This window comes from Salarias fasciatus, chromosome 9, assembly GCF_902148845.1.
Source record: "Salarias fasciatus chromosome 9, fSalaFa1.1, whole genome shotgun sequence".
NCBI lineage: Eukaryota > Metazoa > Chordata > Actinopteri > Blenniiformes > Blenniidae > Salarias > Salarias fasciatus.
Genome location: NC_043753.1, coordinates 5,191,946 through 5,207,035, shown reverse-complemented (window position 1 = coordinate 5,207,035; position 15,090 = coordinate 5,191,946). Strand labels below are relative to the sequence as shown.

Here is a 15,090-nt window from a genome sequence, read left to right as displayed (position 1 = left end):
ACTCTGGGGTCAGTTCACTGTCTGAAGTTAGAATCTGTTGAAGTCAAATGACTGAGAGGAGTTTAGGAGGATTCCAGATGTTGGAGGGACAGAGAGTGGACTGAGCTCTGCAGCATGTTAGTGATCAGCATGTTGATGAGAGCTCTTCTCCTCCTGGTGGCTTCAGCTGTTTGGACTTTACATTTCTAAACTCTTCCAGTCTGAACCTTCTTCAGCTCTCAATGACTTCAACATCAGACTTTGTCCTCTAATCTCACTTCTTTCTCTCTTTATTCAGGTTGTGGGGCTGCAGTTTGTCAGAGATCAGCTGTTCTTCTCTGGCCTCAGCTCTGAAGTTCAACCCCTCCCTCCTGAAACATCTGAAACATCTGGACCTGAGTGAGAACCAGCTGCAGGATTCAGGAGTTGAGCAGCTGTGTGGTTTTCTGGAGAGTCCACTCTGCAGTCTGGAGTATCTGTGGTCAGTTGACTGTCTGTTACTGTTGTAGAAGGAGAAATGTTTGTCAGCAGCTGTGATCTGAGACTCTGATCCTACAGTGAGAGAGTGGACTGAGCTCTGCAGCATGTTAGTGATCAGCATGTTGATGAGAGCTCTTCTCCTCCTGGTGGCTTCAGCTGTTTGGACTTTACATTTCAAAACTCTTCCAGTCTGAACCTTCTTCAGCTCTCAATGACTTCAACATCAAAGTCTGCCTTCTAATCTCACTAATTTCTCTCTTTATTCAGGTTGTGGGACTGTGGTTTATCAGAGATCAGCTGTTCTTCTCTGGTCTCAGCTTTGAAGTCCAACCCGTCCCTCCTGAAACATCTGGACCTGAGTGTGAACCAGCTGAAGAATTCAGATGTGCAGCAGCTGGTTGATCTTCAGCAGAGTCCAGACTGCAGCCTGCAGACTCTGAGGTCAGTAGATGGTTGGAGTGAGTCCATGCTGCTTTCAGCAGGTTTGTACTAAACACAGTCAGTGTGAGAACAAAGATCCAGTGTTTGACTCTCAGTGAGGCTGTGAGAGGAGAACGCTGAGCAGCTTCAGGATTGGACAGCAGAGGACACACAGTCAGCCAATCAGAGGAGCCACAGGCTTGTTGTGTTGGTGTGACAGTGGTGGTCCTTCATGAGCTCTGAGCTGCTGACTGCTGCTCTGAACAGGACTGAAGTCCTCGCTGCTTCACAGAGAGTCTGATCATCTCCTCTCATCTCTCTGCAGGTGGAGGAACTGAGAGCAGAGAGGAAGCTGTGTGTCCTGAAGATCTACTGAGGAGAGCAGAGCTTCATCCAGACTGAGTGACAGAAGAACCACCAGAAGATCTGCTGAGTGTCAGTGGAGCAGTGTGAAGAGCTGAGAGAGTCCAGCATCGAGCCAGGGTTCCTTTGGATGTGACGCAGAACCATCACTGTGTGGATGGAACCTCCTCATCCTCCTGCTTTTCTCCATCTTCATGTGATTGGATCACTCGATTTTGTTGAGATTTTTTTTTTCTCCCTAAATCCAATGTTCAGTTTTGAATATTTTCCTTCATTCTGGACCTTAAAGGAATACTCCACCCAAAAAACGATTTGGCCTCATTTTCTACTCACCCTCATGCTGAGAAACACTCTGGAGCACTTTTTTGATGTTTCAAATGCAGTTGGAGATGTTTGGGGACTTTCGTTGTCAACAAACAGGGACCGACAGAGCCCGACAGAAAAAATGGTCCATAAAGTCCACAAAATGTGCCGATTTTCCTTCATACTGCTCGTCCGCTGTAATCCAAGAGTCCTGAGCGCGTAACGTCCATAATTAATTCTTAACGAGGTAATTTAGTATATTTTAAGAGCCTCAACAGTGCGCATTCATACTGCTTCAGTGTATGTCTGCGCGCGCACCCTGAACTACGGAAGCCGCGGCAGACCAAGCAACACGCTTGCGCGCTTTCAGCGACTACTTTTCTAAATAGCAAGCGTAGAAGAAGTTCCACTGTTTATATTCTGCTGCGAGTGACCGAGCTGTGGACAATCACAAAAGTGATTGGCTACTGTTTTAAAGCTTTGAATTCGGTGTCCTGCTGAAAGGGCACAAGCGTGTTGCTTGGTCTGCCGCGGCTTCCGTAGTTCAGGGTGCAGACATGCACTGGAGCAGTATGAAAGCGCACTTTTTAGGCTCTTAAAATATACTAAATTACCTCGTTAAGAATTAATTATGGACGTTACGTGCTCAGGACTCTTGGATTACAGCTGACGAGCAGTATGAAGGAAAATGGGCACGTTTTGCAGACTTTATGGACCGTTTTTTCTGTCGGGCTCTGTCGGCCCCTGTTTGTTGACTACGAAAGTCCCCAAACATCTCCAGCTGCATTTGAAACATCAAAAAAGTGCTCCAGAGTGTTTCTCAGCATGAGGGTGAGTAGAAAATGAGGCCAAATCGTTTTTTGGGTGGAGTATTCCTTTAACAAGTCACCTTCAGAGGACAATGAGGCTCTGTAACCTTCAGAGAGTGAACTGGTCTGTGTGGAGTTTCTCAGCTTCTGTAAAGTGGACCAGGAGCTGCTCAACACTCCATCAGGCTGTTCACCACCTTCACCTCCATCAGCTGAGGATTTGTCCACAGCACAGAGAGTGAGCTGCATGAACAGAGACACTTCCTGTTCCAGTGCTCTGATTGTGTCTTGAAAGTGAACTTTGACATTGAAATCACATCTATCATCTGTTGAATAAAAACCTGAGGACTTTTTTTTGTGTAACAAAGTTAATATTGTGGCGAATCTCGACGAGCGGCGGAAACAGCGAAGGAGACTGAGTCTGCTCTTCAGTTTTCACAAGCATCAGAGTTTATGAAGTTTGAAGTTTGAAGTTTTATTAATGGAATGCCCCTTGAGATGTAGCATCTCGTTTTCGAGGGGGTCCATAAAGACATACATATCTAACACAATTTACAATAACATACATAAATGCACACACATAAACATGAACAGACACACACACACACACACACACACGCACAGGACAGACATGCTCCTTCGTTCCCTCACCCCCCAATCCTCCATTATTGTGACAATAACTTAACCCTATGCACACCAATGCACTGGCGCATGCCAGCGCACACCAGTGGCTCGCCATCAACCTGGCCATCCCATCAGATTGACCGAGCCCCCTCGTGCTCACCAGTGCACACCAGCACACTGGCCCAGTGCGCCACAGGTCACAAGGGCTATGCGCGTCAGTGCAGTGCAATAACCCTTGCGCACCAGGGCCCTCCCCGGTGATGCGCAGTCCAGGTCCCTCCCCCAGAGGTTCCCCTGACCCACACATAAAGAAAATAAAAGAACACAAAACAGGTGGTAAACGGCGCACAAACAATAAACCAAACACACACTTAATAAATGAACACAAACACCCCCCCAAAACACACACAAAACGGTCCGAAATGGCCCAAACAGTCCTGCTACCCATAATGCCTTTCGGCGCAACACTCAGTCTGCAGGGCAGCGGCCACCGGGGCTCTTCGGTCAGCCATCCTGACCCGGTAGACCACGTCTGAAAGTCTCTCCAGCACCACGACTGGTCCGCGCCAGTGGGTGGAGAGTTTTGGCGAGAGTCCCTTTTTGCGAGTGGGGCAGTACACCCACACCCGTTGTCCCTGGGTGAGGGGCTGCCCCCGACAGTGGGTGTCGTACGCACGCTTCTGCCGGAGCCCCGCATCTTCCTGGGCTTGCCGGGCAAAAGCGTGCGCCACACGCAGGCGCTCTTTCAGGCACTGGAAGTAGTCCAGCTCGGGACCTGCAGCAAGCTCTGGTTCCGGTGGTGGCCCAAAGGCTAAGTCCACGGGGGTACGCAGTTCCCGGCCAAAAAGCAGGGCGGCCGGCGTGCACTTGGAGGAGTCCTGTACCGCGGATCGGTACAACCACAGGACCAGGGGCAGATGGCGGTCCCAGTCTTGTTGGTGGCGGCTGGTGAGCATGGCGAGTTTTCTTCACTCCCAGCCACCTGCAGACCTCCGCCATCACCTGGCTCTCGAAGTTCCACCCCTGGTCGCTGTGGAGCTCCTCCGGCACGCCAAACCTGCAAAACATCTCCTCCACCAGCCGCTCGGCGGTTGTGGAGGCACTCTGGTCAGGAACTGCGTACGCCTCGGGCCACTTGGTGAAGTAGTCCATGGCGACCAACACATACCGGTTTCCAGACTCGGCGATGGGGAATGAACCCAGGATGTCCACCCCGACGCGCTCCATGGGGGCCCCCACAGATGTCGCTGCAGCGGCGCTTGGGAGCGTTGACTTGGTCCTTTCTGAGCAGTGCAGGTGTTGCAGCAGTGGACGTGGAGCTCGACGTCCCGCCGGCAGCCCGACCAGTAGAATCGAGCCCGCAGCCAGTGCAGCGTCTTGGCGATGCCGTAGTGTCCGGTCCCCACCGCACCGTGGACGACACCCTGGACCGTGGAGCGGAGCGTTCTTGGAACCAGCATCTGGAGTAGGTCGTGCCCTCAACCCGGCGCCTTCCAGCGGCGGTACAGCAGTCCATCATGACTCTCGAAGCAGCCCCACTACGAGTAGTACGCTTTCTGGCGCCCCCTATCGACCCCCCGCGGTTGCTACAATATGTTTTTGATTTCAACTTGAAAACATTGTATTGTACACTTATATTTCCTTGAGGCATTGGGCAGAAGTTTGAGGTAATCAACGTATGAGCAATTTAATGCCTTTTTTCTGATTCAGAAATGAGCAACCCGATGTTATATTTGTTATATTCCTTCCTCTCCTTTTGTTCCCACCTGAACTCCCCACTTTTTTTCACTTTTCCCTGCTTCCTGTGTCCACGCCTCACTTTCCAGTTTTCCAGTTAACCTATTGTGTCTCATCTCCTCCCCCTCCCCAGTGTTTTTAGCCTTTCCCGGTCTTTCTCCAGATGTGTGTACTCTCATGTCTTCATCCCATAATTCCTTGTGTGCATGGTCTTGTGTGTTTGTGACCCCGGTTTCTGATTTCTCACCTTTTGAAACTCTGCTTCTGCTCACTCCTCAATTGATAATGCTGATTTTATTCACTGAAATAAAATCTTTAAATCCACCTGAACTGTTTGGGTCTGCTTTTCAGTTCTCCACAGAGTTCAATTTAGAAAACATCCCAATAGTTTCTTTGTTAAATCAGGGTGATAAAAACTTCCAAAGATATTAGCTCTACACATTTTGATAATTATATTCTAATTCAGAAGCAGTTTTACAGAAAACCTGTAAAAGTTTGTGTGTATACTTTAGAAGACATAGGAAAATATGGGATTTAATTTCATGCACCATATTGCTCTGCCTACTTTGAAACAAGTGTGTTGTTGGTGTAAAAATAAGGAATTTCCTTTGAAATTTTGCAAAACATTTACCTGGAAAAGCATTTTTTGAAAAAGGTTTGAGACAATACTGTCATCAATTCATCTTGAAACAGTTTCCATCTTTTCTGGCGTTCTAGTCTCACCACTTAATACTTGTGAAAACTGACATTTTGAGAAGTGAGAACTTTTTTGACTGTGTGAAATATGTTTTACGTTGTGTGTGTTAGTATGAATTTTTTTCACCTCCTTTCTTGTCTTTTTCTAAGACAAATATAAGAAAAATCCCCCCCCCCACACACACACACAGTCACTTCTTCTTTCCACAGTGAGCACAACGCTTAACCCTCATCAAACTTCCTCCACAGAGCAGCAGGATGCACACAGGGTGAGTTCGTCTCATTTCACTGCATCACACTTTTCACGAAAAAACTTTTTTTCTCAACAAATCAATTGATGCGTTCACATCAATATAGCAGCTCAAACAGATATTTATCTCAAAGAGAAACTTGAAAACGGAGGTAATTTTGTTCTCTGTCGGATTGTTGGTTTACATGACTCCTGCATTGCGAGTCTCTAAAAATGGTTCTTGTATCTGTTGGGAGGGACGTATGTAGCTAGACAATTACCTGAGGATTCTTTTTTGCCCTGAAAATCATATTTTACAAATCATCAAAGTTGTTGAGTCTGAATTTCAACTACAATCAGCCATCAATGAGATGTTATCAGCCACACCCAAGAGTACACACACACACACACACACACACACACACACACACACACACACACACACACACACACACACATACACGTGTGTGCATACACACCACAAACTGACTTCCTGAGGCCATTTTATTCTTTTTTGTTTGTTAGTTTATGTAACTACTGTGCTGTGAGTCTCTTAAAATGGCTGTTTCATCTGTTGCGAGGGAGATTTTTCTTCTTCTTTTTTTTTTTTCTATTGAGGATTTCGTCTTGCACAAATTATTTAGGTTGTTGCATGTACTTTTTTGTGCAGTTTGAGTGTAAGATATCAAAAGCAAAAGTAAAGGTGAAACTAAGGAGATGTTCAATAAAGCAATAATAAAACATTCTCAAAAAATTTGATCAATGGGGTTGGCATGGCGCTCAAAGAAAACAACTGCTTTGAAACAAACAGCACTGCACATAAGAGTTACAGACACAGGAAATACTGCACATGAGCACCACAGACAGTCAATGCTGCATATGGGACTGGATCAGTGCCAGTAACGATAGTAGATCAGAGTAATATTTTGCTGATCACTGATGAGTTCACTGTTTAATTATTTATATTCACTACACCATCATCTGCATACATTGGTTTAAAAACTGTTTCGTTAATTTGTTATGATCCATTTTCTGTAAACACGCTATGTTGACATGTATCTCTCTGTTTGCTCTCAGACTCTGAGCTCCTTCAGTTTCAAACAATCGGCTGTTTCACCTCAAATCAGATCTCTGATTTTCCTGGATCCAAGAAAAAAAGACTTGTCAGAATGTGAGGACACAAAACAGTTTGGGGGTTAATCTTGAGGAGCCAACCAGCAACCGACGCTGATTTTTCAGGAGACTGACTGTGAGAATAAAACAGTATGTGACCTGACAGTCTGTTTCTGGTTTTTCTCTCTCAGACTGACTGAAGATGATGACTGAGATTCAAGAGGACGACAGAGCAGACTGTCTGTCGGTTCAGAGTGACCAGTCCAATGATATTCCACCAAACTTCAGGGCTGAACCTGGACCTTCAACCACAAAGTAAAAAACTCTTTGTTTCCTTTTATTTTCTCTAAATCAGACTGACGTTGAGCTCACTTTCAGATTTAGTTCCTGTATTTTGAAGCGGTGTAGGAGTTGAAGCTGGATCTTTACAGAGTGTTACAGAGCTAAATGTAAATGTTGCTTGGTGTCCACAGGGAGAAGAAGAGCAGTGCAGGACTGTCCTGCTGTGCCTCGTGTCAGAACGTCCTGAAGGATCCAGTCTCTTGGAACTGTGGACACCAGGTCTGCAGACAGCGCAGCAGCTCACACTGGAACCAGGGTTCTTCATCAGGAGCCTCCTGCTGTCGTCAGTGTGCAGAAAGATCCAGACGCAGAGCAGCACCAAGTAAGAGTGAACATGTGTCTGCTGAGGGACCGGGTTGTCTTCACTGGACTTGTTGTTTTGTTGTAGAGACATGGAAGTTGTTGTTGTCTTGACCAGGTGTTGGTCTGCAGCGGGACCCACAGGACTGTCTTGGTACTAGTCTTCTTACAAGCAGCTTTGTGCTATGGAATATTTTATCATGACCACAATGCAGGAGGTTCATATAGGGACAAATGCACACATATACACACACATTATTATTGTATTATAATATAGTGTATATTTTTATATTTAAGCATTTTGTAAATTACATTAAAGGGATTTCTTCTTTCTATAGGTGAGAGAACCCGGACCCAGTGGGGGCAAGCGGTTTCCTTAACCCCAGGCTCCTACCATCTGGAAGCAGCTCCCAGTTCTGCTTCACTTCTCTCCTTTCTTTTCTGCAGTGTTTTATAACTGCGTGTCATTGACCATTGTTTCTCGTGTAGCCTATGTACTCGCTGTTATACATGAAATGCATGTCGAGACGATACATGAAATGCATCTATCCCATTTCTTTCTCTTTCTGTCTCCTCACCCCAACTGCAACAGCAGAAAGCCGCCACCTCTGAGCCTGGTTCTGCAGGTTTCTTTCTTTTAAAAGGGAGTTTTTGTTTTCCACAGTCTCTCATGCTTGCTCATGTGGATCTGTTGGGTTTTCTCTGTAAAAGTGTCTCGACATGACTGTGTCTCTGGCACTTAATAAATAAAGCTGAATTGAATTGAAAGCTATAGTTTTTATTGTGGTTCTTCCTTTGATCTGTTTCAGAAACTATTTCAAAGATTGGACCACTGTGGTCGTTGGAGTTGAGGAATTGTTTCTGTACAGTCTGGAGGAGGATTACTCGATAACGTCACCTCACTGAGTGTGACTCTGCGATTTGCGCTCTTGCTTCACATTTCCAATCTTCCTATTAACCTATGGCGGCTCGTCTCCGCCCCCTTCCTGTGTATTTAGTCTCCTCCTCTGTCTGCCTCCTGCTGGATGACTGCTCGTGCCTGCATGTGTGTGACTGAGGTGGTGAAGTGATTGATACTCTTTCCTCACAGCAAGAAGGTGGTGGTTTCTGTGTGGAATTTGCACATTGTTCCTTGTGTGTGTGGCGTTCCTTCTTGGCACTCTGGTTTCCTCCCAGACCAGGAGAACCGACAAACTCACACTGAGGAGAAATAAACACCATCCTGCATCCTGTGGACCTCGAGAGTCCAGAACATTCATGTGAAACACATCAAGAAGTCAAAAATGATATTTCGTGTGTGTCACAGCCAGCGTTTGGTGCGGATCTCGTCCTCAAACACTCAAAGATAAAAAATCAGTTTTACATGAAATGAAAAACGAATGCAAAAGAAAAAAAAAAAGAAGCTGCCAAACTGATAAAACAGCATCATAAAAGGAGGAGAGGGAGAGTTACAGGCCTGTCTGTGCTAAGCGCCTCCCTCGTATAAAGCCCGACTCCTCTGTTGTTGCGCTGTTGTTTTTAGAGCTCCCCGCAGACAGCCGAGTCGGCTGCACAGCGCCGGCTGTAATCCGGCTGTAAACTGGAGGACTGCTGTATTCATGTCAGGCGCTGCTGTGGCCCCTGTGGTCCGTATTAGAGACAGCTCCACATCTGGCAACACTATTATTTAGATGATAAAAGAGGCAGCGAGTGGCTGGGCTGTGTGCTCACTGTGTGTGGAGACATCCCTCGTGCCTGCATCTGTGTGTGTGTGCGTGTGTGTGTGTGTGTGTGATGAAGTATCAATAGAGATGCTACAAACAGGTTGGCAAAGGGTGTTTAATCCCCTCCGACAGGCCGGCCTGAATATTACATGCATCCCTCGGTGGTGGCTGTTAGAAAGTGAAGGTATGTTGGATGTAATATTCATTGAGGCAGGATCAGCCGCACACACACACACACACACACACACACACACACACACACACACGGCGGGCGGAGGGCCCCGGCCTCTCCTCCACCCACCGCACCGTCACAATCCAACCAGCAATAAGCAAGGCGCCATGAAAGATGCACTGGAGGTACGAGGCGCCGCGCCGCATGCTGATGCCCCGACGTGCACGACGGTTCGCGGAAGCAGGAAGCTGCACATGAAGAGCTGCTGTTTGTTTCTCCCCCCTCCTCCCTCCTCCCCCCTCCCTCCCTCTCTCCCCCAGCGGATGCCTGTCTGCAGCTTGTTATCCGCTGGCGTGAGGCGGAGTGTGACAGTGTGATAATCCATGCCGATGTGTGCCACTGACCCTGTGATGTGCTGCAAGACCTGCCTCTGTGTGTGTGTGTGTGTGTGTGTGTGTGTGTGTGTGTGTGTGTGTGTGTGTGTGTGTGTGTGTGTGGCAGCGTCCTCCGCCTCCTCCTGGTTTATCAGGCGCGAGCGGGGAAGCATACGCGGCTTCAATCACCCTGCATGTGCGGAGTCTCTGTTTGATATCCAGCTATAAACGGCGGGTCGGACTTTGCGTTCGGCTCGGCGGGGAAGGAGAGACGTGGAAACACAGCGCTCAGTCCCGCCTGAGGAGGAGGAGGGGGAGGATGAGGAGGGTGACGCTCAGTTTCTGCGTCTGCAAGGCATCGTTGTGAAAACCATGGCAGAAGTCATGGGGTTCGCCTGCCAGGCCGAGAAGTTAGTGTGTGATGAAGAATGTGATGTTTGGTGCTCATCGCAATAAAACCTGAGCAGCTGAGGTCAAATTTCTTTCTTTCATTTCTAAAAATAGAAGATGAGGGATTAAGGTAGTGTCCTTCGTCCATGATAATTATTACCTGTGACGATGTATAGATTTCACCATGTCCGTCCGTCCGGATGTTAAAAGCCTCGTCTGCAGCATTATTTTGGGTGAAACCTGCTTCAGAACCCTGCCTGGACTCGGTCCCCAGCTCGGTCGATGGGTTTCCTTCAGCCGCCGTCTGTCCATCTGACGCCTCGGCAGTCAGAGTGTGTATCTGCCCGGCGGCGGCCTGTGATCCCCTCACATGACGGCTTTTAGTCCCCCAGCAGAGTCTGGAAAGAGTCGGGAAAAGAACTCAACAGACTGAACTTTATTCTGTTTCCAAAACAAAAAAAGAGTGGTCCAGATTGAAATGTTTTATTCAGAGATGTGTTGATAAAACTCAGAATGGTTTCAAATTTTAAAAAGACAATTTTATAATTAAATGGAATTTTGTCTTTTTTTTAAATCACTTTTGAGCAGTGTAACTATCTGTTCTGTTCACGCAGAGAAACTTCTCAATCCATTGAATAAAAAGATGTTTTGAATGAAAAAAACAGGAAAAAATCTGCTTTTTGTTAGATATTATATCATTTATATCACATATAAAACTCTGACAAAACTAATTAAGGATTTAGAGACACTGGGAAGGTGTCCATTACTCTTATTTTGAAGGTTTCACTGTGGTGTTTTGACATATTAGAGATCAGAAGGACATGGATTATCTCGGAGTGATCTGGGGTTAAAAAGAAAAAAAGACACAACGTTCTCAGTCCAGGAAATAAATCAGAGACATTTGTTTTCCAGAAAATCTGAAGATTTCAGACACATCGTCTGAAAGATTTTCACAAATAAAAGACTTTCGCCTTGTAAAAGTCTTTCTGGTGAGTTTTTTTTTTTCCACTCCCACATTTTCCATACCAGGAGCGATATTTCATCCGAGAGGAGGAACGATGAGGAGAAATGAAAGTCCCATTTAGAAACTCCTCTTTTAATTATGCAGATTGTATTATTAGAAACTTCCAGCAACACAGGATTTGAATTGTGTCTGTGATTTTCTGAGCGGCTGTGCAAACTGCAGCTGATTGGATTTCTTTCTTATTATTACCTTTTAACATTTCTCCTCATCACTGGAACATTATTCCCCAAAAACCAAAACCAAAAAAACTTTTCTCACATTTGTTGCTGTGTGAGAGAACGCTTCTCTGGTCCATCGTCAGCTTTTAATGACACCGTTTCCTAAACGAAGTGGTTTCGGTGTTTATTCGGGTTTTCAGGAAACCTCTGGGAAGAACAGCGAGTCGTCAGATTTTTCCACTGCTGTGGAAAATCGACTCAAACGCTGCTGCTGGAGGTGACGAGTAACCTGCACCACTCCTAATGTCAGAATTAGACGACAGAAAAATTGGTCTTCAAGTTCAGCGGGAGGTTAAATGATTGGATGTGTGTTCATGCCGCGGCTAATTTAGCACAAAATTACATAAATGTCACTTCAAATAGTTCCAACAAAAACGGGAGCCTCCAAGAAATCCGATTCATGTTTTGTGAATTTATTTAGCGTTTTGTTTTCCACAAACCCCCGAAAATGTGATACTGTTCAGATTTTAAATCAGTTTGAACTTAAAGAATAGAATGAAGTCCATTACATACACACACATACACACACACACATGAATATGCAGATTAGAGGCACTAATCATCCTCATCTCAGCTGAATCATGAATCCTGGTATCAAACCATGGATCCATCCCTCTGTGAGGTGAGAGTGCGAACCACTGCTCAGCCATACAGCCTCAGTACATATGACACTGCTTTGCACATACAGATGTGAAATATAACGATTCCCTCTTTCATTTTTTCATTCTCAAGTCCTTGAATCTGCAGTGAATAAATAAATCCTCATATCAAAGATTCATTCTCAGATTAGAGCTGCTCAGGGGTTAAAGTCACTCCTTACACCACAGAGCACAAGACGGCAGGTATAGAGCACACGGTGTGTGTGTGTGTGTGTGTGTGTGTGTGTGTGTGTGTGCAGTCACACTCCTGTCACTGTCTTCATCTCCTCAAACTTCTCACTTCCTTTATTTAATGTTTTTCCTGTTTTTATTGGAAATGTTCCTCCAGCTTCACACACTTCGCTCTGATCACTAATTTAAATCATTCCAGCTTTGCACTCGAGCTAATGAAGACAACCTGGACACACACACACACACACACACACACACACACACACACACGGAGCAAGCTAAACAGAAATAGAAATCTGGTTATGGTTATTATCGTCATGGAAACCAGCTGACGGCGAGCATAAAGCAGCCCGTCTTCCTTTTCTCTCTCCGGGCTGCAGCCAGAATCAGCCCAAAGTAAAGGTATTACTGTGTTGGACTGCTTCCAAACACACACACACACACACACACACACACACACACACACACACACACACAGTGTTTGGCTCTGACACAAATAGATGCATATGCAAACACACACACACACACACACACACACACACACACACACACACACTCTCGCAGGCCTCACCACTGAGTGTAAAGTCACAGCGCTCTCTGCTGGCCGGGAGCGTCTCTGCAGCTTCGCCTCGGCTTCACTCCGACTCACCAGAATCATGACGAATGCGGCTGTGAGATCCTGCGATGCTGCAACCTTCAAAGACACAAACAATTCACTTTCTTTAGTTTTTAGATGCCTTCATAATTACAAAAAAAACCCCAAAAAACATCTGTACACGGTGCCGGTTGCAGCAGACCCTGGTGGAGAAGCGCTTGTGCCTTTTATGGCCTTTCCTGGTTTTCCTGGTTACATCAGGTGACAGCAGGGCGGTGCGTTGTCTCTGTGCATCTTCCTGCATTTCCCTGTATCTTGTTGCATCTCCATGCAGCATAGTGCGTCTTGCAGTTCTTTTGCAGCTCCATGCAACTACATGCATTGTCCTGCAGCTTCACGTATCTTTCCACAGCTTCCTGCATTTTTCTGCATCTTCCTGCAGCTACATTTATCTTCCTGCACCTCAGAAGCAGGAGGAGGAGGCGTCTCAGCAGTGTGATCGCTGGTGGCAGCAGCCCGGCCGGCCGGCCGGCCGCTTGTTTTAGAATCTGCTGATCTCCTGGATTTTTACCTCCACAGTTTTGCCAAGATGGTGAAAAACAAAACGAATCCACTGTGCAGCAAAGCTGCAGGAAAAACCGCCCTCTTGATGAAAAAGGGAGGCAGAACCAAAGCTGGGGATCTGTGGAGGATCCCGGGGAACGGCTGAAGAAAATACTGACTTTTTAATATCATTTCATGGTCAATTGACACTAAAGAGAACTCACACCACTAAACAACAAGCAAAGTTAAAATAAAGACAAATCCTGTTTTGTCTGATTTAGGGGATCAAAAGAATCATGTTTAAACCATGTTGGAACTTTCAGAAACTACTGATGATGCAGGGTTTTTTGTTTTGTTTTGTTTTGTTTTTTGAGAAGGTTTGAAAGGTTTTGGACATGGTTGCTCCACCTTGGGGAATTAAACATGGTTTAAGAATTTAGATGTGAGATGAGTCTTCCATCCTGATCCAGAAGTAGACTCAGGTTTATTGTTTTAGTCAGATTAAACTGCTGTGTTGAGCTCAGCTTATGTCCTCAGTTTTTGTTCGCCATCTTCACTCTCGAGCCAGTCTTTGGAAGACACATCCATTCTCGTCAACATCTTCAAAATAAAAGCAGTGAGCTGATGTCGATAAAGATTGTTCTGATTTTCTCCCAAGGATCTCAAACCCCAGGTTTAATCAGTGACATTCATGATGTTCTCATGTTCTCTCTGGATTCGTTCAGAACATTCACTGAAACTGTGAAACTCTCAGTTCCAGACTGATGAGTCTCATCGTCTTACCTGACAGTGAGAAGGCCTCCACCTGCATGACCTGCCATCCGGTTTGCTGTTACGGAATCACGAGTGAAAGATGGAAAGCAGCACAGTGTGAGTCTCCTGGTGCAGAAGCTGTAACTGTGATCTCTGCAGCTTTCACTTTCAGACGCTGCTGCAGCTTCATGATGAAGGTTTTTTAGTCTTCCTCAGGATTTCTGAAGTCGTTCATGTTCATCTCCAGCAGGGCGTTGATGCAAAAGTAAAGTGTAGCAGCTGATGTTTTAAAGGTACCGTAACGCCGTTGTTGTGCATTCGGTGTCAGTAGTGAGTTAGTGGGTATTGTATTTTGGTTTTAGCTGGTTTTTAGCTGGTTCACATGATTTCCAGCTCTTCTTCGTGTTCACTGTTCAGTCTGACAGGATGCTGGACTCACTGAGGCTTTTCGTTGTTTTCCTTCATGAGCTTTCAAATGAATCTTGATTTAGAATCACTTAAAGGTTCCTGACTGTGCTTAATGTAGCAACTATTATTATTATCATTATTATCATTATTATTATTATTATTATTATTATTATTATTATTATTATTGACAACTTCAGACCATTCAGTCTTTGAAGTTTTCATGGAACTAAATTCTTCTTTATTGAACAAGTCGTCTGACTTTCTCTTCGAAAGACATTTGGACATTTCCACCACTGAGAATGAACAGAATAGAAAAAAAATCAAATCTGAAAGCTGACATGGAAAAACTGTAGCTACACATATTAAAGTATCTGTGAAGCTGTTGCTCCACAGTTTCCTCCTGTTGTCAGAGGTAAACTTTAATCACACTCTGAACCTTTGTTTTAATTTGGGAAATGATCGGAACATGATTTTGGCTGCAGTCACTCCAGCTCTGACCTTTCCCCATATTGATCTTCAGTCATAACTTAATGGCTGTAATTAGCCCATTTGTTGCCTCGGCAAAGGTTCAGTGGTCCAGACCGACTGCTGCGAGGTGTTCGGTGGTGTTTTTACTTCAGTCTGAAGACGTTAACACGAAGACGTTAACTGCCGAGTGATCTGAACCCTGACGCGTCGCTGAGGC

The 15,090-nt window shown here is 45.6% G+C and overlaps 1 protein-coding gene across 1 annotated transcript in view; it reads left to right on the top strand.

Annotated features, from left to right (window-relative positions):
- The first annotated feature begins 5,630 nt into the window (after window positions 1-5,630).
- Window positions 5,631-15,090, top strand: part of LOC115393914 (NLR family CARD domain-containing protein 3-like) — a 167,707-nt gene continuing 158,247 nt past the window's right edge. The window contains exons 1-4 of the mRNA XM_030099020.1: window positions 5,631-5,680; window positions 6,718-6,811; window positions 6,945-7,068; window positions 7,227-7,378. Of these exons, the coding sequence (XP_029954880.1) occupies window positions 6,956-7,068; window positions 7,227-7,378 (265 nt within the window). The 5' untranslated portion in view covers window positions 5,631-5,680; window positions 6,718-6,811; window positions 6,945-6,955. The remainder of the gene's footprint in view (window positions 5,681-6,717; window positions 6,812-6,944; window positions 7,069-7,226; window positions 7,379-15,090) is intronic.